This window comes from Heterocephalus glaber, unplaced genomic scaffold (assembly GCF_053883595.1).
Source record: "Heterocephalus glaber isolate CG9 unplaced genomic scaffold, H.glaber_assembly_v1.0 deba00001442, whole genome shotgun sequence".
Lineage (NCBI taxonomy): Eukaryota > Metazoa > Chordata > Mammalia > Rodentia > Bathyergidae > Heterocephalus > Heterocephalus glaber.
Window position 1 is genome coordinate 51,329,679 of NW_028258296.1, and position 23,078 is coordinate 51,352,756.

Genomic DNA, 23,078 nt, shown 5'->3' on the forward strand with positions numbered 1-23,078 from the left:
TTTGTTTGTACTTTTGCCTTACTTAAATGAGAGGTACGAAGCCCATGTGTCTGGTTCATTTCACTCAACCCTGTATTTTCCAGGTACATCCATTTTCCTACCAATGTCTCAAATTTATCATTCTTTATAGCCAAGTAGTATTCCATTATATATAGATATCACATTTGCTGACAGTTTTTTCTTTTTCTTTTTGGTATGGGGGAATCAAACTCAGGTCCTTGCGCTTGCGCAGCTGGCGGCGAAACCACTGAGCTAAATCCCCGGCGATATCACATTTTCTTTATCCAAACGCCTGTTGATGGGTATACAGGCTGTATCCAGAATTTAGCTATTATGGATTGTGCTGCAAGAGGAACAGATTTTTAAGAGTCTGTTTCTGAAAGATACCTGGCTAAAAACACATTGGTCTATGGAAATAAGAAACACTTGTTGGTGGAAATAAAAATGCACCGGAATAAAAAGCAGGATTCTCCCCCACCTTGGGCAGTTTCTCTGAGAACATTTGTGATCTGTTTTGCACATACAGTATTAAGGAAAGGCGGCGGGGGGGGGGGGGGTACCAGTGCCGCTCCTGTGTGTCTGAATCATCCCTGTGTAGTTTCAAAATGAAGAGCTCGACATTTTTTTCCCAATACTGAGGAGCCTTTTGTATTCAAATCAAAAGCACAAAACTCTATTGTGTGTGGGGGGCAGAGAGTCTTTATTGGCAACCGGTTGTGTCCATTTAAAGCCAGAAATATAGTTTTAAGAGCACATTCCATATGAAGTGCTATAGCTATTAATAGCTTGGTGAATTGTTTAAAACGGGTGTTTGTGGGAAGCTGTTCTCATCAGTGCCATAGGCACCCCGGAGAGGAGGGAGGTGGGCCACAGGAAGAGGGCCGGCGCAGGGTAGGAAGGACGGCCAGGGCGACTCCCCTTGGCCCTGAGGCCAGGGGCAGACACTTCAGGCCTCTGTACCATAGACGGACGTGTTCAGGGTTCAGTCCACGGCCCTGCAAGCCTTCCCCAGCTCTTTCTGTCCTGTCTGAATAATTTTTATCGAGGGTCAAACGGCTGTCTGGCGGGGGCTTAGTTGGGCAGCAGAGGCCAGGTCGCTGCCTGGGGGACTCAGGCACGGGTGGGTGACTCCAAAGTGGAGGACGCGGGTGTCCCGGGCCGGCGCCGGAGCGCTGGGATTTCCAGGCTTCTGCAGGCCGACTCGGAGGGGTCCGGGCGAAGTTCCTCGCGGGGCGGGGCGGGCCGGGGGGGAGGCAGGGTGGGCTCGGCCGTCGCCTCCCCTCCCCTCCCCGCCGGTGGCCGGCACCTCCTCCGTTACCTGCAGCGGGGAGGGGCTTGGGAAAGTTTGTGTTTGTTGCTGGCAGAGCGCCGAGCGGGAGGCGCGGGCGGGCGGGCGCCGCTCTCTTCCCTTGTGCTTTCGGGAAGCGGTCTGGGCTGTGCGCTGGGATCGGCGGGGCCGGCTCCCGGGCCGGCCGGCGGGCGGAACAGGGTGGGGAGGAGCGGGCGGGCACGAGCGGAGCCCGGGGCGCACGTACGCCCCAACGCGGGGATTTCTCGGCTCGCGAGGAGAGCAGAGCAGGCGCGCGGCCCAGCGGAGGAGCGCGGACTCTGGAGCAGCCGGAGCTGGAGGAGGAGGAGGAGGAGAGGCGGCGGGGAAGGAGGAGGGGGAGCGTCGCTCCCGCCGGCCGAGCATGGGGCGCCCGGCGCCGAGGCCGCTGCTCCTGGCCCTCCTGTCGCTGGGTAAGTGCGAGCGGGCTCGGCGGGGCGCTGGGGCACCGGGGGTTTCGGCGGGGCGCGGCCGCAGCGCGCGGCCTGGGGCGCTGAGGGTGCCGGGCGGCTCCCGAGAGACCCGGCCCTGGGGCGCGGGCGGCCCCTGAGGAGCGGCTGCGGGGCGCGCGGGGCCGAGCCTCTCCTCTCGGGGTCCGGGGGGAGTGGCCCATGGCCCGCTGCCCCCCCACCCGCCCTCCCTACCTGTTGGCCCCAGCTCACCTTGAACTCCTGGCCCGGAAGGTGCCTGCGGTTCCTGGCCGGCGTCCCCAGCTCGAGAGCCGAAATCGGAGGCTTCGATCCGGCTCGCCGTCCCCTCGACCCTCCGGATCTCTCTGCACACCCGCGAGCCCACGCCGAGATGCCTTTGCAGGGAAGCGAGAGAATCCACCAACTTCCTTCTAGGAAGGTCACGGGTGGCCCAGAGCGTTACAATGACAATCAGCGTGCGATCCCTTCCGTCATTGTAGTGGTGGCTAGATCTGCCTCAGCCTTGTCTTTTCGCTTTTCTTCAGGCTGCCAAGCCTCATATTTATACAAAGACCCAGGAGCCCAGTTCTCCAACTTTTCTACCTGTTACTTTCCCTCCCTTGCCCTGTCCCCCTGCCTTGTACCCTCTAGAAACCCTCGGCGCCTCCAGATTGTTTGGCCTAGCGCCCTACCCCCACTCGAGGATTCTTTCCTGGGTTTTTTTCCCCCTCTCCATTTTCCATTCACTCCATACATAGACACCATCTTCACATAGATACACGTGGTGATCTTAACCAGCCACGGAAATATATTAGGTGGCCACCATGGTACAGGAGGGCTGACCCCTAAATGTTTTGATATTCTTTGATGCCTGTGGACAGTGTCAACCTGGACAAGCAGAATCCTGAGACCTGGCCACAGGTTCTCTCCCAAGCCCCTAGAGAAGACAGATCTGGATCTTTCGCAGAGCATGTGGCTCATGTTGTGTGTCCCAGCCAGTCCCCAGCTGCACACAGGGTAAATTACTGTTGTGCTCTTTTGGCCTGCAGGTCCCAGGAGAGCCCTTCCACCGCCACTCCCCTCCTGCTGGCACCAGGACCACAGTGTCCCAGCCCCCAGGACTCCTACTGCCAGTGAACCAGCCTTTCTCTCTGCTACTGTGTTCCTCCACTGAGGGATTTTCTCAAACTCATTACATCAGAGAGTTCATCCAGGCACTCTGCTTCAGCTACAGTGCAGAAAGCCTCTGGATCTTCCTCTGTTTTGTAGTCTCTGTGCTTTGTGAATCTCATGCTTTTAGTCTTTCCCTTTCACTTTGGGACGGACTCTTGTGAGCTCTGTTTGTTGTACATTGCTGGTGACGGTCCACGTTGTTTAATTGGCTTACGTGTCTGAGCCAAGCAGGGCCATGGTCTGTGGCTGCACAGATTGTATGCTGGTCAACTCTGTGAATCTGCTGTTCACTTTGCAGTTTATATGAATGACTCCCCCTAGAATTTTCAGCTCACAACCCTTGCAACAGTTAACAGAGCCAGGTAAGGTAGAAGTTTGGGAAGAATGCCCTTGAGTAACTCTGATATGGGAGAAAAGGGGAGAGGGAGCAAAGAGAATCCAGCAAAAGTGAAATAGAAGTGGGAATGTTGCAGCTTGGGGAAGTCTTGGCTGTTACCAGAGTGTCCTGCCCTGGCCTGACATCTCATGTTAACTACACAAGGAATCTGTGGTGTCACCAGCCAATGCCTTACACCTTACAGTTCTGGAAACCGTTCAGTTCGTGGTCTGTCAATTCTGCCCTCAGAATCTCACCTGATGTGGCTTCCGCCTGACCCCTTGGAAGTCCTCCCTCCCCATCTGCACCACTCTAGCACTGTACTGATTCCTGAAACTTAATACATTGGTAAGCAAGATCACATTTCCTCTGGTATTACAGCCAGCATAGAATCTTGGTATCCCTGCTCTCTGTGACCTCCATGCTCACACTGTCCCTCTGTTCTGTGGGTTTCAAATAGCACAGGTTGGAGCTTCTTCCAGTATGCTCAGTTTCTCCGGCCGCTACTTAGGCCAGGTCCTGAAGTTCCTTACGCAGATAACTTCTAGCATCTTCCCTGTTGACCTTTTCCTCCAGCCTCCCTTCTAAATTCATTTTTTTCCTAAAGAATCATTTTTGGGGCTTCCATCAGTTCCTTACGATTTTCCTCCAAGGAGATGCTACCTTTTGTATTCTCTCTTCTCCAGTCTTCATTCTAACTTAGACATTTCATTCTGAGGAACTTGTTGGTTCTTTACATAGTATGTTGAACCTTCTGGCCCCTCCTACCTCTCTCCTCTTGCCTCTGCATCTCCTTTTCCCCCCAGAACCCACTTCCCCTGTGAAGCTTTCCTAACTACCCCTACCTACCAGGACCACACCAGAACCCTCAGCTTTCTAAGACAAATTTTCGCTGTTCTTGCCTGTGTCGGACCTGCCGTGTCCATCTGTTCATTACGATATTTCTTTTTTTTTATTATGATATTTCTTGAGTATGCACTCTGTCCATAACAGTGGCCAGTAGCATGGATCCCAGACAAGTGACCGAGTCATAGTGTCTGAGTGCAATTGGTTGGTGGGGTTGAATGGACAGGTGATAAAACAGAATGAAATACCTGAATAGAAACCGACAGCTGGTAGGAAGCAAGGAAGAGGATGATTAATTTTGACTTAGGGGTTGGAGTTGCATTTGCTGAAGAGGTGACATTTGAGCTGAGCCTTGAGGATAATTAGAATTTTCAAAGAAAGTATAGAAGACCATCTGGGCTCTGGGGAAAAGCATAAAGTGTAGATGAATGAGAGAGTGTGGCTCACTCAGAAACGGCACACGAGTCCCATGTAATGAGGTGAGAGGAGGTAGAACCTGGAGCTTTGTGTGCGCACTGTGCTGAGCAGTTGGAAGGGTGAAGGCTGGATCTGTTGGCCTCTGTGCTGCCAGGTCACCTGTGCTTTCTCATCATAGCACCCATTTGTCTTGCTGGATGTAATTGTTCCCTTGTCTAAATCTCCACCCTATTTATATGCCCTGGGGGCTACATTGATCTTGCTCACTATTCTAGGCTGTTACTGATAAGGTATGTAATAGTGGATGTTTGACAAATATTGACTAACTGGATCCATCCAGATGGATATATCTTCTTATCTGGGAAATGTGCAGCCATTGAAAGTTTGCAGGGTGTGATTAACCCAACAGGGTGATGTGTTTGAGGATGATAAATCCTCAACTAGTATGCAGCATGAATTGGAGAGTGGAAGGCCTGGAGACTATGGAGAGGGATTAACATATTCTCTTTATGCCTGTTTTTTAATTTTTGCAAATCCATTAAAATGGTTTTAAGTGACAGAGGAATTCCATCTATATTTTAATATTCAAATACTGTAAAATAGCATTAATTAGGTAGGCTAAATGGCTGTGGCAAGTAGCCCGAGAGCATAGTGGTTCAAACAATACAAGCATGCTTTACAGCAGCCCAGGGGATGCGCCATAGGGAAAGCTTAGGTGGGACCCTGTTCTGGTTCGTTCATTCTGGTGGCAGTCATTCTGGTTCCCAGGCTGGGGCAGTTCTGCTATCTTCAGCTCACGATTTATTTCTAAGATCACTTTGGTTGTCATCGTCACCACTTCAGCACCACAAAAGAAGAGGCAGCATAGCATAGACTGAATGGATACCTCTTGGGCCAAACTTGGACGCGGCACCACCAGATCTGTGCATATGTCATTGGTGAGTTTCATGTCATACTAGCTGCAAGAGAAGCTGGGAGATGCAGAGAAGCCTGCATCTATGTGCCAGCCACTGTGGAGGAAGGAAAGAAGGGATCTGGAGTGACAGCCTGCAGTTTGTATCCATTATAGATGTAAGAGGATGTAAGATAAAAAGAAAGATGTGTCCACTCTCCTGCTCAGGCAGCGCTCCTCCTATATAATGTGTGTGTGCAATGAATTTTTTTTTGGCAGTGCTGGATATTGAACCCAAGTCCTTGAGCATGCCAGGCAAGCTGTTAAACTGAGTCACATCCTTAGTCCTGCTCTTTTCTCATAGCTTCTGTACAGGGCTCTGCACCTACAGGCACAGAGTAATAACAGCTACAATTTATAGAGTGCATATCAAGCATCAGGCTCTTATGTTCTGTCGTTTATTCCTCACAGCAACATTTTGAGAAAGGAACCATTATTTTCTCCTGATATGAGATGAGCAAAGTGATGCCCAGAAAGGTTAAATAACTTGCCCAATCATACAGATACTCTGTGGCTTAGCCAGGACTTGATCCCAGGACTCCATTTTGCCTCTGCCAAGGAGAAGCTGATGAATGTTCACTATAACCTTGGGCTGTGTATTGCTTGAAATTAATTTAGGCAAAAAAGGATGATAGTGGTTTGAAAGCAAAAGTGCAGTTAAAAATAGGAGGATCTGGAGTGAGGTTGGCCCCACCACAATTCCTGAAGGCACTGGCTGTGCCAGCACGCACCTCTTAGATGTGACAACCACAATTTCTAGCTGGTTCCCACAACTGCCCCGAGGAAAGGGACTGAAGGACAGCCTGCTCCAGAGAGCACCAAAGAAGGAGGAAGGTTCAGCAGGAGGAACCCCAGTGAATCCGTCCAGCTCTAACAGCCTTTGAAGTGCTGTGGCCTTCAGAGATTCCTTGGCACTCATTTTAGCCTTGTTAACAGAATTCCTGTATATGCCAAGCTGATTAATGTCTGCCCTGGCTATAATTATTCTTATTAGCCTGCTGAATAGGAAGCCTAGTTGTCAGTGATCATTCCTTACAAGGCAGTCGGACTAGTCGGCATTTATATGGCTATTTTGTTTTAGTGATGAGCTGCTGAGCTGATTTTTCCCCCATAGATTGAATATACATTTTCATATTGGTGCTGCGTCTGGCAGTTAAATAAGGTGTGGGCTGTCTGTCAGTGTGTGTCTGCATCTCACTTTATCAAGTGAAGTTGGGGGAAAGCTGTCGGGGCAGTTCAGAGCTATTCAGTTTAATTGCATTGGTTTCTTAAAGGCAGGGTAGCAAGGCCATCTGACTCTGCTTTGGGAAAATAACTTGCACTGGCAAAAACTCTTCATAATTTATCTTCTGGAAAAGGCAAAGTGCTGCAGTTGGCACAGTCCGTAGTTTTTCAGATCTTGGACTGTTTCTCCCCACACCAACTGTAGTCTTTGGGAAACAACAGAAATAGACCCAGTGGTTAATGGCATTGCCTACAGCAGTGTGATTCCAGTAGGCTAGAGATAATGGCTCTGTGTACATGTTTGAGTTCTTCGAAGGCTGATTTCTCTCCAGTGGTCCTCAAGTGTTTGTGCTGGATTATAGAGTTGCTAAGCGGCATGATTCAAGTTTAAGTATGATATTCTGGGGGTTTGACTGCATCCTGTTTCACACCTTTCTAAGCAGTTGAAACATGAAAGCATTTACATCAGTTGGGATATTTTAGGGGAATGGAGAAGGACCAAGCGGTTAGTACTGCTCTGTCTAGGATGGATTCGGTTTAGAATGGTGAAGAGCTGAATTGTGCTTAAGGGTTCAGGGCACATTTCAAAATGTGTATTACCTCTGAATCCTAATGAGGTAGAGGCAGTTTGCAGGCAGATCAGCGACTTCTCAGACCTTCAAAGTGACATCAAGCCAAGAATATCCTGGAAGTGGCTCTTCCTGCTTTTATTTAGACCCAGAGTAGACCAGCGCTTCCTAGCTTATGGGTGATGGTAATGGACCCCTATGGGTTTCAGGTGGGTTGTAGGTGTGTCATGATATGGTATCTTCAGCCCCTAAAGCCCAGAGATCAGAGGCCACTTCTAAACCTGAAGGTGTGTTACCCAGAAGACTATACAGATACTGTCATTTCCCATATGTGGTGGATTGGTGATGGTTGGCAGTTCCATCTTCCACTTGGTCAACCACAGTTCTTTCACCCTCGCTTTGGGATGAGCTATTTGAAGATGAAAGCTGGAAGCTTGGGGGTGTGGCCAGCGGCTGCTTTACCTATTCAGCAGATACTGAACCAGTGCCAACTACTATCGGATGGGCATTGTTCTCAGTGCTCAGGATTCTGCAATGAGCAGAGGAGACTCAGATGAGCCCTGGAAATGGGTAAAAGAGGCACTGGATGTGTGGGTGGGGCCATCACCGTAAAGGAGATGACTGGAGTGAGAGTGGAGGGCAGGTTCTTGGGAATGCCTGCAGTAGGGGACAGGAATTAGAGAGAAAGTTCTATGAGGAGTAGTCAGAGGGGTAGGAAAAGAGCCAGGAGAGCACTTTGTTGGAAGCCAAGCAGAGATGGGTGGGAGTGGACTTTTTAAAGAGCAATCAGTCAGATGCTGCTGAAAAACCAGAAGGATAAAGGTAAAGAGAAGCCCTTGGACTTGGACACTGTGGAGTCCGATCAAACAGTAAAGGAGGAAGTGAAATTGTACAAGTTGAGGAGTTACTGGGGTGGGTGAGGAACTTTGAGTCAGACATGATGCCCACCCCCTTGAGTGGTGCAAGCAGAAGACTGCTGTGAAGGTGGTAGCTTGGGGCATGGCAGGCCCAGACCCCTAAAACAGGGTCTAGAAGAGTCCAGCATGCTACAGAGCCAGACAGGAGACCCTGATGGAGGGACAGGCTGGAGATGAGGTGTAAGCATGACTGCTGGACGTGGGTTTTCCTGCAAAGGAAGGGCAGTGGGTCCGGGGCTCAAATAGTGGCCCTGGCCTTGGAGAGTCAAGGAGGGAAGGGAGCGGTAGCGGAGAGCACAGGGGGCAGTGTGATGTGGTGCAGTCTCTGCAGAGCCTCAGCCTCTGTAGCCCAGCATGGCCCCAGTGTCCACAGACCTGCAGTGTGGAGGTTATCTATATGCCTGAACCCAGTGAGAACCTGTCTCAGTATAAAAAAGTGATGAAAAAGGGCCAGGGAAGCACCTCAGTATGAAGGCCCTGCATTCAATCTCCACTACCACAAGAAAAGAAAAAAAAAAAAATCATACTCCACGTGTGACTGTTTTTGTTCTTCCCACTCTCACTCTAGTTCCCAAATGAAAATCACTTGAAAAAAAAAATAGGGTTCTGATCCTGGAATGGGCCCTCCCATTGAATATTGTCTCCCAGCAGTGTGAAGCTTAGACAAGCTTCTTCACCTCTTCGAACCTCGTGCTGCATCAGTGAAATGGGAAGAGCACCCCTCTTGAAGGATCTTTATGAAGATTAAAAATAATATATGTAGAAAAATGCAAACATGAAACTTAACGTATGTAAATTGCTAGTGTGAGCTGAGGGCCAGAAGCATCAGCAGCCTGTGAAGGATGCTCAGGACCAGTCCAGCCTGCTGCAGCAGAGTCTGCAAGGCCCCCAAGGGGTTCAAATTCGAGCTAAAGTTGAGAAGCCCTAGTCCTTGAGGGTGCTTGGCACACAGAATACCTGGTGAGCACAAGACAAAGGTCCCAGTCAGGCAGAGCTAAATGGCAGTATCCTGGGCTGGGCTCCATGGGAGTGCCACAGGCTTTCAGTTAGCAGTGAAGGACAGGGGCAGTGTGGGTCTGTGGTGGAGGCCATGGGCCTGGTTTTGTGCCTTAATAGCCAGGGATAACATAGTGTCTTGCCATGGGATGATGGTAGAAGGATGGGGGGTGAAGGAATCAAGAGGGCTGATAAGAACATGGCGGAAGACGTTGGTCAAGGAGCCCACTTAGGACAGGCACGTGAGTGAGGCTTTTAGGCTTCATGAATCTGCGGGTTTGGGGGGCTGGAGGGCATGATGAGGATCCAAAAGCAGCTTCAGAGGTGAAAGGGAGTGGGTGGTCTGGGAAAATAGGAGGTGAGAGAGAACTTCTGACTTTAGGCTCCTGGAAGTAGACCTCTAAGTCATGATAGGTGGGGCAGCCATAGTTAAATAAGCACTTTCCTGGAGCCTGTGCTGCTTTCCTGGCCAGTTTGAGTTGAATTTCACACTGGATTGGGCCCAGATGGATGAGGAGACAGCAGTGTACCTTTTAGAAGCATCAGTCCCAGGTATTGTAGGGAAAAGGCAATAACCTATGATCAAGATGAATTGGAGGCTGGGAACGGGTATGTTGAAAGGAACCAATACCAAAATAATTGCTTCCCCAAGAAACTCCTTCTTACGTTTTCTATACCATTTATTCTTGTGCCACACAGTGCACTTCCCATATATTAGTAGGCTTTATAACTCTACGAGGTAGGTGCACTTATTACCCCTGCTTGATAGACTGAGGCAGTGAAATAACTTGCTCAAGATCAAACTTCAAGTGGTAGAATCACTAGCACTCAAACCCAGGTAGCCTAGCTCCAGTCCTTCCTTCTTTCTTAGTCAAAATGTATCTTTGAAAATGTGGAATTGAAAAGTTGATACAGTTAGTTAAACTGTGGTAACATTTGCATTCCTGGGTGTATGTTTGTGTGTGACTGGAAATTGAATCCAGGGCCTCCGTACCGCTGATCTACATCATCCTCAGCCCTGACTGATTGATTGATTGATTGACACAGTCTCACTAAGTTGCCCAGGCTGACCTCAAACTCATGATCTTCCTGCCTTAGTCTCCCCAGTAGCTGGGATTACAGATGCTGACTACCATACCTGGCTTGTTTCTGTGTTTTAAAAGACACAAAGCTTGGATTCTGGCCCTAGTTCTTGCACTCACTGGTTTTGTGCCCTTGAACAAATGGCTGAGTAGCTCTTAGCCCCTGTAAAATAAGGATTAGCCTAGTGGATCCCAAAGGTCTCCCCTCCCATCTCCAGGATTCTTTGAGCCATGCTGACCCCCGCTGCTGGCCATAGGGCCTCTTGGTTGTTGCTGGTTTCCCTGGCTCCTTGTCCATCTTCTGCTGCCCTCCAGTCTGCAGCCTGTGTGTGTCTCTCACCTGTGTGGCACCTCCCCACCACAGGCTGGTTGGCCTCAGAGGGCTCTGTTTGTGATTCAATCCTTGTATCAGCAACAACTTCCTCATCCCAGCCCATGTCCTGTGCTGTGGAGCTGGGGATCTTCCTCCAAAGTTGCCTAGAGTATGAGGTGTCCCCACCACCAGGCTAACTGGCCTTTCAGACAGATTTTTGGGGGAAAGCCAAAGAAACAGAAAGCAGTAAAGCATTTCTAGATGATAGACTATTTTTACTACTACTGATTTTTTTTTTCAAGTTCTGATTGAGGATATCAGCCATGAGTAAGGTAGGGTTCAATAGTCACATTTCAGTCCTCAGAACTGTGACTTGTGTTTTCTTCTACTTTAGCCTTTAAGTCTAGGGAAAAGCCTGGTTGATAGTTCTCCTGCACATTTTCCTTTTCCTAGCATACCCCAGACCATAGTAAGAAGAGACAGATACCTTTTTCTGTGCCTGAATATTGATACTACTTTGGAGTTTACACCATCTTGAACTGCCCTTCAGGAGAGTTGAAATTCTGAAATTTCCAGTCAATATGTGACCTAATTCTTGGGGGACTCTTCCTTTTCTCTTGGCCTGAAAGCTGGATACAACCCCAACTGGAAGGATACATTCTAGAAAAACCTGCATATTGTTGGCCGGAACTTGTGTCTCTGACCTCAGTCCCTGCTGCATCTTGGGTGCTATCCAGCTCTCCCTGGCTACTTTAAGGTGCTACTATTGGTGCTGCTAAGCTCAGTGATTCTGTCCTGCTGGTCTTGCATGCAGATGTCTTTGAGGCTTACCAAGCACTTATTATCTTGTGTTATTGCAGTGGTGATGGGGTGAGTTAGTGCTTTATCAATGTGTAGCCCCTGTAGGATGTACTAAGAACAGCATATTAGCTGACTTGGCGTCTCTCCAGGGAGCTGCCAGTTTGGTTATATTGCAGAGAGGAGTTAAAGAGAAAAAAAGAGAAAGAAAACACTTTGGCACAGCTATTCATTTTTCCATTTTCTAACAGTTGGCACATCCAAATGTTTTCTTATTTATTAGAAGACATTACAGTCCATCATCTTTGGTTGAGAAATCCATTCGGTATATTCCAAATTAAGACCTTAATGCTTAACCCAGAGGCTGGTGCCTGGCGGAGACTTAGTTATATTAGTCAAAGTGGACACAGTTGTGACCCTTGATGGAGCAAATAATTTGTCCCTATCACGCTGTAATACAAAACATTCCTACTTTCCCTTGTGTTCTTATTTTTCAGTACTTCAGCAGCATTTGGGGGAGTATTTACCATGTTTCTGATACTGTGAGAGATTACTAAGGAATTAGGAAATGGAGTCCAAAGTAGGAATGGAACCAATCATAACTCATGGGGGGATGGATTGTGCATAGGTATTTTTTAAAAGTGAATGAGTTATTAGATTGTCCTGCAGATGGGGCTGTCAGAATTACAGGGATAAAACTGAGGCCAGGGGCTGTTATTATGGAAAAGCTCCACAGAGCAGGTGGGCTGGAGAGTAGAGAGTCAGGAGCAGAAAGGCATTTGAGGTATGAAAATGACCAGTGCAGTTTCTGAAAGGCGGAAGTAAATGAATTTGTCCTGGTCCATGCTCCATTTGGGGATTAGCTTGACTTAAGCTGGAAAAGTAAGAGACACCCCAGGGAATGTGGGTATTAAATTCAGGGAGAGGAGCTGGTAGAAAGGAAGAATGTGAGCAAAGTCACCCTCAAAGGTGTTGGCAGCATGGTCAGCGCCCGCGGAGCAGCTCAGAGCCGCGCACACATGCAGCTGGTGAGGTCTGCTGGGGCTTACAGGAAGCAAACTGGCTAAATTAAGGTGATAAGTCAAGCCATATCCTATTTTTGGTTGTTTCTTACAAGGAATACAGCTCACAAAACAATTACTGATGTTCCCCTTAGGTGGTTTATCAGAGCATTTCTTCAAAGAACTATCATCTGAGAAGAGACACAGATATATTTTAGAGGAAGGATGGGGAATTTTAGTTAGTTTTCTACGGAAACAAGGTTTATACAATTGTGTGCTTTATTCATTGGAGCCCCACTCTAATAACCGTTTATCCCACAAACACATTTCATCCTCAGTATCAGTATGAGTCCCAGAAAGCTTGTATGCTACCTGGCACATAGTAACTGGGGAAGGTACCACCATTAGCACTTTCTGGAGTGTCACAAAGGCAGCGAGGGGTACATACTGCCCAATGGACCCCCAGGGATCCCACACTCCAGCCTTGAGTTAATTTCCACCTCATGCATAAAGGTAGTTAGCATGCAGGCTGGACACAAGTTGAGTCTTAAGACGCAACAGTGATAAGCCTAGCTCTGCGTTCTATGCAGTGTGTTCCTTTAAGATATTGGACCTTAAAACACGTGTGAAAACTGAACACATAGGCACGTTTTAGTGACTTCTCTGGAAGTTTTCTCAAGCACTCTGCCTTTAAAAATGCCTATTAAATATACGCACACATTGCCTTTCATTAGTTTATGTATTTGTCCTGCAGTTATTTCTGGTTGTTTGATTCTTTGAATTTCTGCTGAAGGCTCTGTTCTCCGGAGAGATGAGGACATATTTGGACCCAGGAGCTCTGCTGCATGCAGCCCAGGCCACGCATGTCAGATCTTTGTCCAGGGTTCTCAGTGAGCCACACGTCTTCAGAGGCCAGCCATTGGTTTATGATGACCTGATTCATAGGATGAGTGTCTTTCTCACCCCACATGACTGTGTCTGGTTTTGTTTATCCCGGTATGAAGGAACTTGAATCTTTTAAAGGCTGGATTAATTTGTGTTTAGAAAACGTCTGTAAGAAAGATATATGTTATACACTACACATGTAGATCACATATAATATATCTAAATACATATATGAAATACATATGTGAAATTGTGGGTGGACCTTAACTCATAAACAGGAAAGAAGTTATGAGTGGGTCCTTACTATCTTTTGAATTTATGCTTATTTTTTTGTTACCAAAATATTTTATGAAGACTTACTTAAGACTTCATTTCCAAGACAAAAGTTTGTACTGTAGAGTTGGAGAAAATGGAATCCACATATAAAATAAAAGGGATGAGATTCCCAGCACCACAAAAAAAGAGAGAGAGAGGGGAGCAAGAAGGTTTTCATTCTAGTGCTTTTCTCAGTTTTTCCCCTGGCAGCTTGTGTGTAAGTCAGGCGACTCATGGATTCTCATTATTGTCTCTTTACTCCTCCCTTTGTGGCATCTGCTCCCTTCCTGGGCTTCACCCTGACATTCCCCATGTAGGGAATCAGACTTGTCTAGTCCCAGGGCTTGCTTCGAGGGCCTTGTGGCCGGGTTGGTCCAGACCACAGACCTCCTGCTTGTCATCACTGTTCTGCAAGCAGCCAGCTCTGAGCGACTTCCCAGGCCAGGGCCGTGGTGCTGCTCCCTGTACCATGGGCCTCTTCTCACTGCCTGTCTAGTTCCCAACCAGCGTTTATCCTCTGGCCTGTGCCAGGCAGGCACTTAAAGACCAGATGCAGCCCTGCAGTCCTGAAGCTGCCAGTTCAGAAGTGGTGGCACAAAGAGAAGTGGCAATAGATATCCAAGAGTTGGTTGTCAAAGACAAAAAAAAAGCTGTTAGTTGAAGGGAAGCATTCTGAGGCAGAGGTGCTTTTGCAGAAAGGTAATACAACTGAGAGTTTCCTTTGCATCTGTTTGTGTCTCAACCCTTCTCTCCTCTCTACGTGTGCATGCATTTTCAAAGGTTTTAGTTCCATACCTAGATTGAAAAGCTTTTGTACGGTCCAGGGCACCCACATAGTTGCCTTGTATAAGCCCCTGAAAGAACTGTTAATAAAATTAATGCAGTTAAATTTGGAATTTGGAATATTGAGATTGTGTCATTTCCTTAGGTGCTAAGAACTGGTCTCCTGATTGTGGTGTGTGTCGTAAATGCTCCAAACATACGCACTTCACTTCCTGTGATGAGCTTGGCAAAGAGCTTTTCTGAAAATGTATTAATAACACGCTGTTTCTGAAATTAATGAGATAAGTAACTCCAGTTAACCCACCTGGATGATGATCCAAAGGTCAATTCTGATTCTAAAATTTGAGAAGCTGATTGAGGTAGGAGCGTAGCAACCCTGACCTCACCAGGTCTGTAGCTGGGCCGGGGATGCACTGACAAGCAGGGAGACATCTGTGTCTCACCGTCCAGCTAGGGAGGAGACAGCCAGTCATGGTGAGCAGACCTCTGTGGGCCCCTTCTGAGCTCGACCTGGGGTGGGGGCTGAGGCTGGACAGAGACCAGAGTGGCTCAGAATGGCTTGGAACGAACGGCTTTAGCAATGTGAATGCATTTGAGCTCGTTATGTCTTGAAATCAGTAGGCTTTTGGTCTGGCAGAAAAGGGGCAGGGGATTTGTTTGAAGCAGAGGGAAGAGTGTAGGGAGAGAGATACCAAATTATGAGATCATGTTAGTTTTTTTTTTTTGGTACCGGGGATCGAACTTGGGTCCTTGCACTTGCAAGGCAGGCGCTGGAACCACTGAGCTCCATCCCCGGCCCTGATCCTGTTAGTTTTGAATGAATGCAGAAAACTTTTTTTGCAGCTGGAATGGAAGTTTGAGCTGTAGCACCTTTATGGGGAAAAAGTTGAGGCTGGAGAATAAGCAGTGTGGTTGTGAGGACCCTCATGTATTGCCTGAAGGAGCTGAACCTGACATTGTCGTTGAAATGACCCGTTTTTTCCTGGCCATGCCTTCCCTCAAATGCTCCAGATGCCTCATTGTCTTATAGACTTGATGTTTTAGATGATTTTCATCTTCTTGGATGACTCCTCTCCTTTTAGCTCTGCTGGGAGGCTGCCACTGCCCTGTGGGCCTCGACTCTAACACTTGGCTGAAAGTTGGCTCATCAACCTTGGGTGATGATGAGTTTCCACACACAGTAGGCCCGCAGTAAAGAACTGTGGAATGGAGCTGTTTTTATTCCTCCAGATGGATCCAGTTAGTCTTTTCCTTGAAGGATGTGTGAACCGAGAGTCTTTTCCTGTTCAATTCCTCACACGCCAAACTATCTCATTCTCCTGTTTACTGAACCTCATTGAGGAAGCTGGGTATAGACACTGCCCCCCAAAATCTGCCAAGGTCTGTCATTGTCAAAGATAGGCTTCAGGTTTTGTTGGGGTAGAGGGATGGACAAGCCAAAGGAAGAGTAGAAAACGGGCATAGGAACCAGCAACAAAAAGGTGGAGAGCATGAAGCAGCCCAAGGTAGGGAAAGGGAGAGAATTTCAGCAGCATTTGTCTCAGGTGCCGTTTGTGTCCATGTGCACTCTTAAATTCAGTATGAATCCCCCATTCTCATGAAACCGGAGGTTCAGAGGAGGACCAGGTGTTCACAGAGATCTTGGCAGGAGCCACTGGCCGGTTTGTACATTGCGAGGATTAGAAGTGGCTGCATAGTGAGGGGTGTTGGGCAGTGCTTGGGCTGCTGGCAGCTGCTGATTTTATAGAATGCTCTAAAATAACCCTTGTGGATAGACTGTGTCTCATCTTTTTGTGTCTGTGGTCCTTGGGCAGTGAGTTGTTTAAATCACTTCATGTTTATTGGGTTATTTTGGTTACTCATCAGTACAGATTGCCTCGAAGGAAGTGGTTTTTGCATCTTTTTTTAAAATTATCATTTGGTCATATAACTTCTCGGAACCTCAGTTTCCTTATTTAATCCTTTCAATGTTGAGTATTAAGTTGTGTGATCAGGATTTGCACACTGTAAAGCAGTGCTATAAGTGTAAGGAGGTTTTTATCACTTACTGAGTCCTTAAGGGCATAGCTCTGTACTTAATACTTGTTTTACTGTATTAGTTTGGGTTCCATCAGGGAAACAGAGCCTTTATAAATATTATGGAATGGTCATCTGTTAGAGGAATTAGACTTGACACAATTATGGGAGGAGCTGGAAAGAGTGAAGGTCTAAAAAGGGGAGTTGGTAGAGCAGGGAAAAGTCACTGGTAGGCCCTCCTGAAGAGAGGGTGAGTGAACAAATTGAGGCTGACAGGAGAATCTGGAAACCTGGTAGAGGGGGACATCAGAGGTAGGGCTGGTGTAGGGGTGTGGAGAAGGGTAAAGGCCTTGCTGCATACCTCTGTGTTTTGCAGCTGGGCATCTGATGGTCCTAGGATCATGTTGGTTCACAAGAATAGCGTTTAGGAAGAGACAGAAGCAGAAAGAGCAAGGATAAATGGGTGCTGCTGGCCGCTCTGCTTCTGTCTGTCGCCACCCTTAATAAGAGGACACCAAAGCAGAAATGGCTGCTGCTTTACTTCCACCTCCCAAATCTCATGTGAAGTTCTGTTTTGTCCAGCCCTAACCTGGAATCGCAAAGAGAAAATGACTTTTAGAAATGTAGTTTTGGGTTAGCCAAATTGACGTAGTACAAAACCCTGCAACTTCATAATACAGAATTATAGATTTTGTGTGGCTCTGGCTTCTCAGGATTTTTCAAAGATCACAGAACTGGAAGTAATATGGTTCTATGATGTAGTGCTTCACCAGTAAGAAGGTCATTTAGTTAATGATCCAGTCAGTGTGTGTGTGTGTGTGTGTGTGTGTGTGTGTGTGTGACTGGGAATTGAACCAGGGTTGAATGTAGTTGGCTAGACAGGTACTCTCTGGCTGAGCCCTTTTTATTTTGAGACAGCATCTTGCTAAGTTGCTTTGAACCTCGGGTCTTCCTGCCTCAGCCTCCCAAGTAGTTGGTATTATAGGTGTGTACTTACGCCAAGCCTTTGATTTGATCTTTAAGAAGTGACCTGCAGTTTTGTTCCTCAGTTGCTGATGGCACTGCCTCTCTGTCTGCCTTGTCATCCTTGTCTGTGACGCAGGGTGGTTATCTTGGCAGCAGAAGCTAAACAAAGTTGCATTGACTGCAAAGAGTCCAGCAGTTTTGACGGAGTATAAGGTATCCTTGCTGTCACCTCCTTCCTCTCTTGTTTAGCCAGGAAACATGTATGAAGGCTAGCAGAAGATTTCTTGATATAAATGACTACAGATAACAGTACAGCCAGAATCTGTCGTGTAAATGTTAAGGAAGAACAAGGCTTAATTCTCTGGGCCACCTCTCTTCAGCCCTGTAGCCTGTCTCCTTCACACTGCCCATCTTGCTGTTCAGGCCCAGATGCCTTCTGTGGTAATCTGAACCCCAGGGGAAAAGAGCAGACTATGAGATGCCATGGCTGCCCCAGGACCGTGCCGCCATTCACAATCCTTTCGCCCATTTGATTGTCACTTCTAGTATTTCCCTCCATGCCACAACCCCTTCAGATTTCCTTGTGTCTGTCACATCTGCTCTTCTTCTTTATTGTGAGCCCTCTGATCTTGAACACTCCCTTTTCTCTAGGCCATCCTTACTTTGCCTGGCTCTTACTCCCAGGTAGACCCTGGTGATTATCATTCACTAGTGAGCTTCTGAGCATCCTAGGACTCTCTGCCATGTTTCCTCGCCAGTTCTCATATTGTATCTCAGTAATCACACCAACCATGGCCTGTAAGCCTTGGGCCTTATAGTGTTGCTGGGGAAAATCTCAAAGGCTGCCCTCCCAAATTTCTGACACTCATGTCATCTTTACTGTAGGCCAGGCTTCCTTTGTGTTCATTTTATGATGGTTTCCTATCATCTCCCCCCTGACCCTTATGCTTCACATTTTCCATGATCTTCAGCATCTGAGCTCTTTTCTGCTACTTTACTGAGAGACCAGTTAAGGATTCCTCAATCTTACTGCCTCAAAATATTTCTGTATTTTTACACATTCTTTTCTTTTGTCTTTTATCTTCCAATACTCTAGCCCTTTGACTCCACGCAACCTAAAATACTGTCTTTGTGCTGATGACTCTGCAAGGAATTTATCCTGCATGGACCTTCCTCAAGCTCCAGACTTATCATTCAACTGCCAACTTGGGATCTAATAGAGATCTCAGGTTTAAAATGGCAGAAAAGAACTCTGGCTTTGCCTCTTACACATTTGATTCCTCCAGTTACTTTGTTGTCTCTGTAAATGCATCAGCATGTACCCAGATACTCAAGCCAGAAGCATGGCTCAGCTCTGATTCCTTTCTTCCTCATTCTCTGGGTCTTTCACTTATATGCAAGATATACAAGGTATATCTGGAAGCTGACCATTCCGGAGCGTGCTCACCTCCCCTGACTGGGGCTGGGTGTCCTGTCCTCATTTAGTTAGTTAACTGTACTTTCCACTGTACCGAGGCTTTTGCTTCTAAACTAGCCCCACTATAATCCATCTTCTGCACAGCAACCAGGCTGAGCTTTCTACAAATAAAGCAGGCTGTCTTATTTCCTAGGGTTGTTTTTTGTTGTTATTGTTTTTTGTTTGTTGTATTTTGAGACTTCATCTTGCTTTGTCCTGCAGGCTATCCTTGAACTCTGTGTAGTCCAGGCTGGCCTCGAATTCACAGCGATCCTCCTGCCTCAGCCTCCCGAGTGCTGGGATTGCAGGCTTGTGCCAGCACTCTGGGCTTCGTTTCCTAGTTTATACACTCCCATTTCAAACAGAATCCAAAGTCTCTACTCTCTCATTCATTTTAGTCCAGTCACCCTGATCCTTTCTCCTTCCTTCCCTTGTGCTCATCAAGCTTGCTCATCAGAGTTTTTATGAAGTGTGATGAAAACTGTGGTGAATGTTTAAATATTTAGAAATTTACTATAGTTAAAGACACATTGCCATTAAGCCCCCTCAGAATACCCATCCTCACTTTTTTTTTTTTTTTTTGGTAACGGGGATCGAACTCAGGACCTTGGGCTTGCCAAGCAGGCGGCGAAACCACCGAGCTAAATCCCTGGCCCCCCATCCTTACTTTTAAGCTATGTATCCCATCATTCTTGCCACATTCTGAAGCAGTTCTGGAAGTCCTCTTTCACGAGTGTCTTTAGTTATGCTCTTATGGGTGCTTCAATGTCCAGAAGCAATTCAAATTGTTTACCTCTCATGGACATTTTGACTGTGGGGAAGATCCGGAAGGCACACCCTACCAGATGTGGTAAGTAAGGTGGATGGAGACATACTGTAATGTTTTACAGGCCTGTCTTTCTGTTGGATGGCACTTGGCAGCTGCACTCATCTTAGTTTCGATCATACCTAGTAAAGACACTCCTGAGGACTTCCTGAACTGCTTCAGAAAGGGCAAGGACCATGGGATAAATGTGTTCAAAGTGAGAGGAGTATTTTGAGGGGGATTCATAGCAATGTGTCTTTTACTATAATATTTTTTTCCTTAAACGTTCACCGTATAGTTTGATCTCCTCTTGTGTATTTGCTGATCTCTCTCTGGATCAGTCTTGCCCTTGAGCTTCAACCACTGTCTGGTTAGAACTCACACTTTACCCTTGAAGAGGCCTTTCCTTCATCCTCCAATCGCTACCATACTTTTGTGCTTTGACCTGATAGAGTTTATCACTGGCTTCTCACTCTCTCCATACTAGAATGCAAGCTTCCGGTAAGCAAGGACTCTTGGTTGTGTGTCCCTTGGGCCTGGAAAGCTTCTCCGAGGGACTGACCAGGTTCAAGGGTGAACCTCCCACTTGGGCCTGCCCTCTCTTCTTGCCCACTTCCATGTTTTTTTCATGGCCAGGCCCTCTCCTCCCTACATCTTTGTACTGTCTTTCCTGGGTACAATCACTTATCTTTTGGCACCCATCCACCTTAACTTTTCTGCATGTCTAGTATAACTGTTCATTTTTCTCACACAGAAGCAAATAAAAGGAGTTTGCTCTAGTCTTGTTATTGTGCAGGATCCAGATGAGAGTAAAGACAGCATTGGCCTCAGTGGAGCCTGCAGTCTGCAGGAGCAGGTAGATGGCTGTGTCCACAGGTGAAACAGTAGGTGTTGCTCCCGCCCCTTCTCCTTGAAGCGCTGGCCTCCCTTGGTTACTAGGACACAAGTCTTTTCTGGCTCTCTTCTTAACTGCCTGCTATCCCTTCCCTTTTCTCTTTGCTAACTCTTTTTCTTCTGCTTGTACTTTCAATATCAGAGTTTGCTCTGGTTTTGTCCCTTTCCTTCTCTGCACCCTGTGTCTTGGTGACTCATCATCGACTCCCACATCTTCCCCTTTGGGCACATCTTTTTGCATTCTCTGCCTCTCGTGCATGGGGGCTTCCATGCCAGCTGTCCGCTGGACATTTCAACTTATCCAAATCTCATTGACTATTTTTCTCCCCTGTCTTTCCCCTAGAGAACAGTTTTCACAAGCTCTTAGGTCCCCTTTACTTCTCTCTGACCTCACAGGTCTGCCTGCCAATCCTTCCTTGAGTGTGACTCTGAGTTGTTGCCTTTCCCTTCTGATGTTGCACTGTTTTTTTGGGGGAGGAGGGGGTACCAGGGATTGAACTCAGGACCTCGAGCTTGGGAGGCAGGTGCTGTGCCACTGAGCTAAACCCCCGCCCCTGATGTTGCACTAGTTTTGATCCTTATTACCTCTCCTCTGTCGTCTGGCAGAGGATCTCTGGGCCTCGATGCCTGCTCTTGATCCTCTGTTTTAATCTCCCTGGTCTTAATCATGCTTCACATGTATCTAAGTCTTTGCTTATCTTACTCCATTTGTCTCTACTCACCTTCCTCACCACCCATCCAGTTTTCAGAGGTCCAGTTCCGACAGTAACACTGCAGGGAGCCCTTCACTAATCCCTTTGGATGGGAATCCCCTCTCTGTCCTCTAAACCCTGTGGCACTTGTTTGCATCTTTCTTCAGTTACCTGTGCCCTTCCTTGTATTGCGGTTTCCACGTACATCTTGTCACTCCTGGCGTACCGCATGTGCCTTCCGAGAACATTGTGAGGCCGACTTACCCTCCTTCTCACCCGTCACCTAGCACGGGGGCTTCTCGCTCAGTCGTCGTTTACTGAATGAATATTATTATCTTGTATCTGTCTAGTGTATATCAGCAAGGTCTTAGCTAAACTTTTAAAAATAATTGCAAGGGCTGCTGTAGTAGAACCTTACTTGCTTTTGGACGGGATTTCGAAGCATGCCCATATGTGACTTCAGTACACAATCTCTGCCAGCTGTGACTTATTTAATGTGTACATTGCTCGTTTTCATCTCTTAGGTAGGGACTGCCTGGGTGAAAGTTGGTGTGATCCCTCTCTGCTAGACCTCTCAGGGCAGATTTTGAAGAGACAGGGTTTTCATCTGTTGAGTCACATGCTCCAGTAAAGGCCCCATGAGGGATTATAAGTTTGACTGTCTCTGTGTTCATTTCCGCCTCACATGGATACTAGAAACTCCATGTGGAAATCCATAGCCCCTAGTCTCTCTTAAAGGCCTCATAAGGACTCAGCAAGAGGGATTTAAATGGCCTTTCACAAAGCAAACCAAAATACCATAAGCTCTTTGGTTTCAGTGTCTCAGCCCTGCCTGTACATTGTATTCAATAACCACTGATATTTATCTCACAAATGGCTCAGATTGGAAAGTCAGATTGTTTGCTTCTAGGCAGCCCCATGAGATGTTAAAATTTGAGCAATAATAGAAACAATTGCAAGGCTCCTTTGCAGATATATCATACTCTGCAGGTCTGGATGTAAAATAATGTTGATGATAACCTGAGATGTAAAGTTATTTCCCATGGATCTCAGGAGGAGGTAGAAGGAGGTAGATAAATAAAGTTAAGTCTTTATTGGCTTGTCTCTCTTAATGATTCCTCATGAGGTTGCCAATAGCACTTACTGAAATAAACATTGTGTGAGTGGTTGTTTACCTTGAAAAACTTGCCTGACTTTTCCTTGCCTAACCTCATCTATTCTACATGATAAAAGAAAAGTGAAGGCCTTTAATTGCTTCCTTGAATATTCTAAAGGTAGGGAAATGGTAAACTGGAATCAATGAACTCACGGTTGTTAATCATCTACTGCTGAGAAGTCAGAGCAGTAGGGCTTCTAAAAATCATCCCTTTAGGCCTTTGGAATACATTTCTCATCACCTTTTATTTTTTAGTATGAATGTTTGTGAAATTAGAGTTGCTATCACCTCTAATAAAGATGGTAGTACATCAGAAAAAAATTGAAAAAACTGGAAATTATTTTAATCTCTTTCTCTCTTTCTCTCATCTTTCTACTTCAGACTGAGACTATATAGAATTGCTTCTCTTAGTGACTCATTTATTTGCTGCCTACCTGGTTCACATTGCTATTGGAGAATATGAAATATTTTATAGGGAATTTCAAGCTATTTCTTCTTCCTCTTCAGAATCAACAGAAACAGTTGAAGGCAAACCAACCCAGCCCATGTTGCTTGCTAGTGCAGTATATAGGCCAGAAAAACCTGGGTTTGAGTTCCTCACTTAATAGCTGTTAGGGGCCTCTGTATTCCGCTTCCTTCAGTCTCTTTTTCCTCACGTCTATGGTAAAGGGGAAGTACCTACCTTAAGAGTTGTGTTCTTTGAATTAAG

At 46.8% G+C, this 23,078-nt stretch overlaps 1 protein-coding gene across 1 annotated transcript in view; it reads left to right on the top strand.

The window, feature by feature from the left end:
• The first annotated feature begins 1,370 nt into the window (after positions 1-1,370).
• Positions 1,371-23,078, top strand: part of Ptgfrn (prostaglandin F2 receptor inhibitor) — an 83,613-nt gene continuing 61,905 nt past the window's right edge. The window contains exon 1 of the mRNA XM_087213315.1: positions 1,371-1,740. Within this exon, the coding sequence (XP_087069441.1) occupies positions 1,692-1,740 (49 nt within the window). The 5' untranslated portion in view covers positions 1,371-1,691. The remainder of the gene's footprint in view (positions 1,741-23,078) is intronic.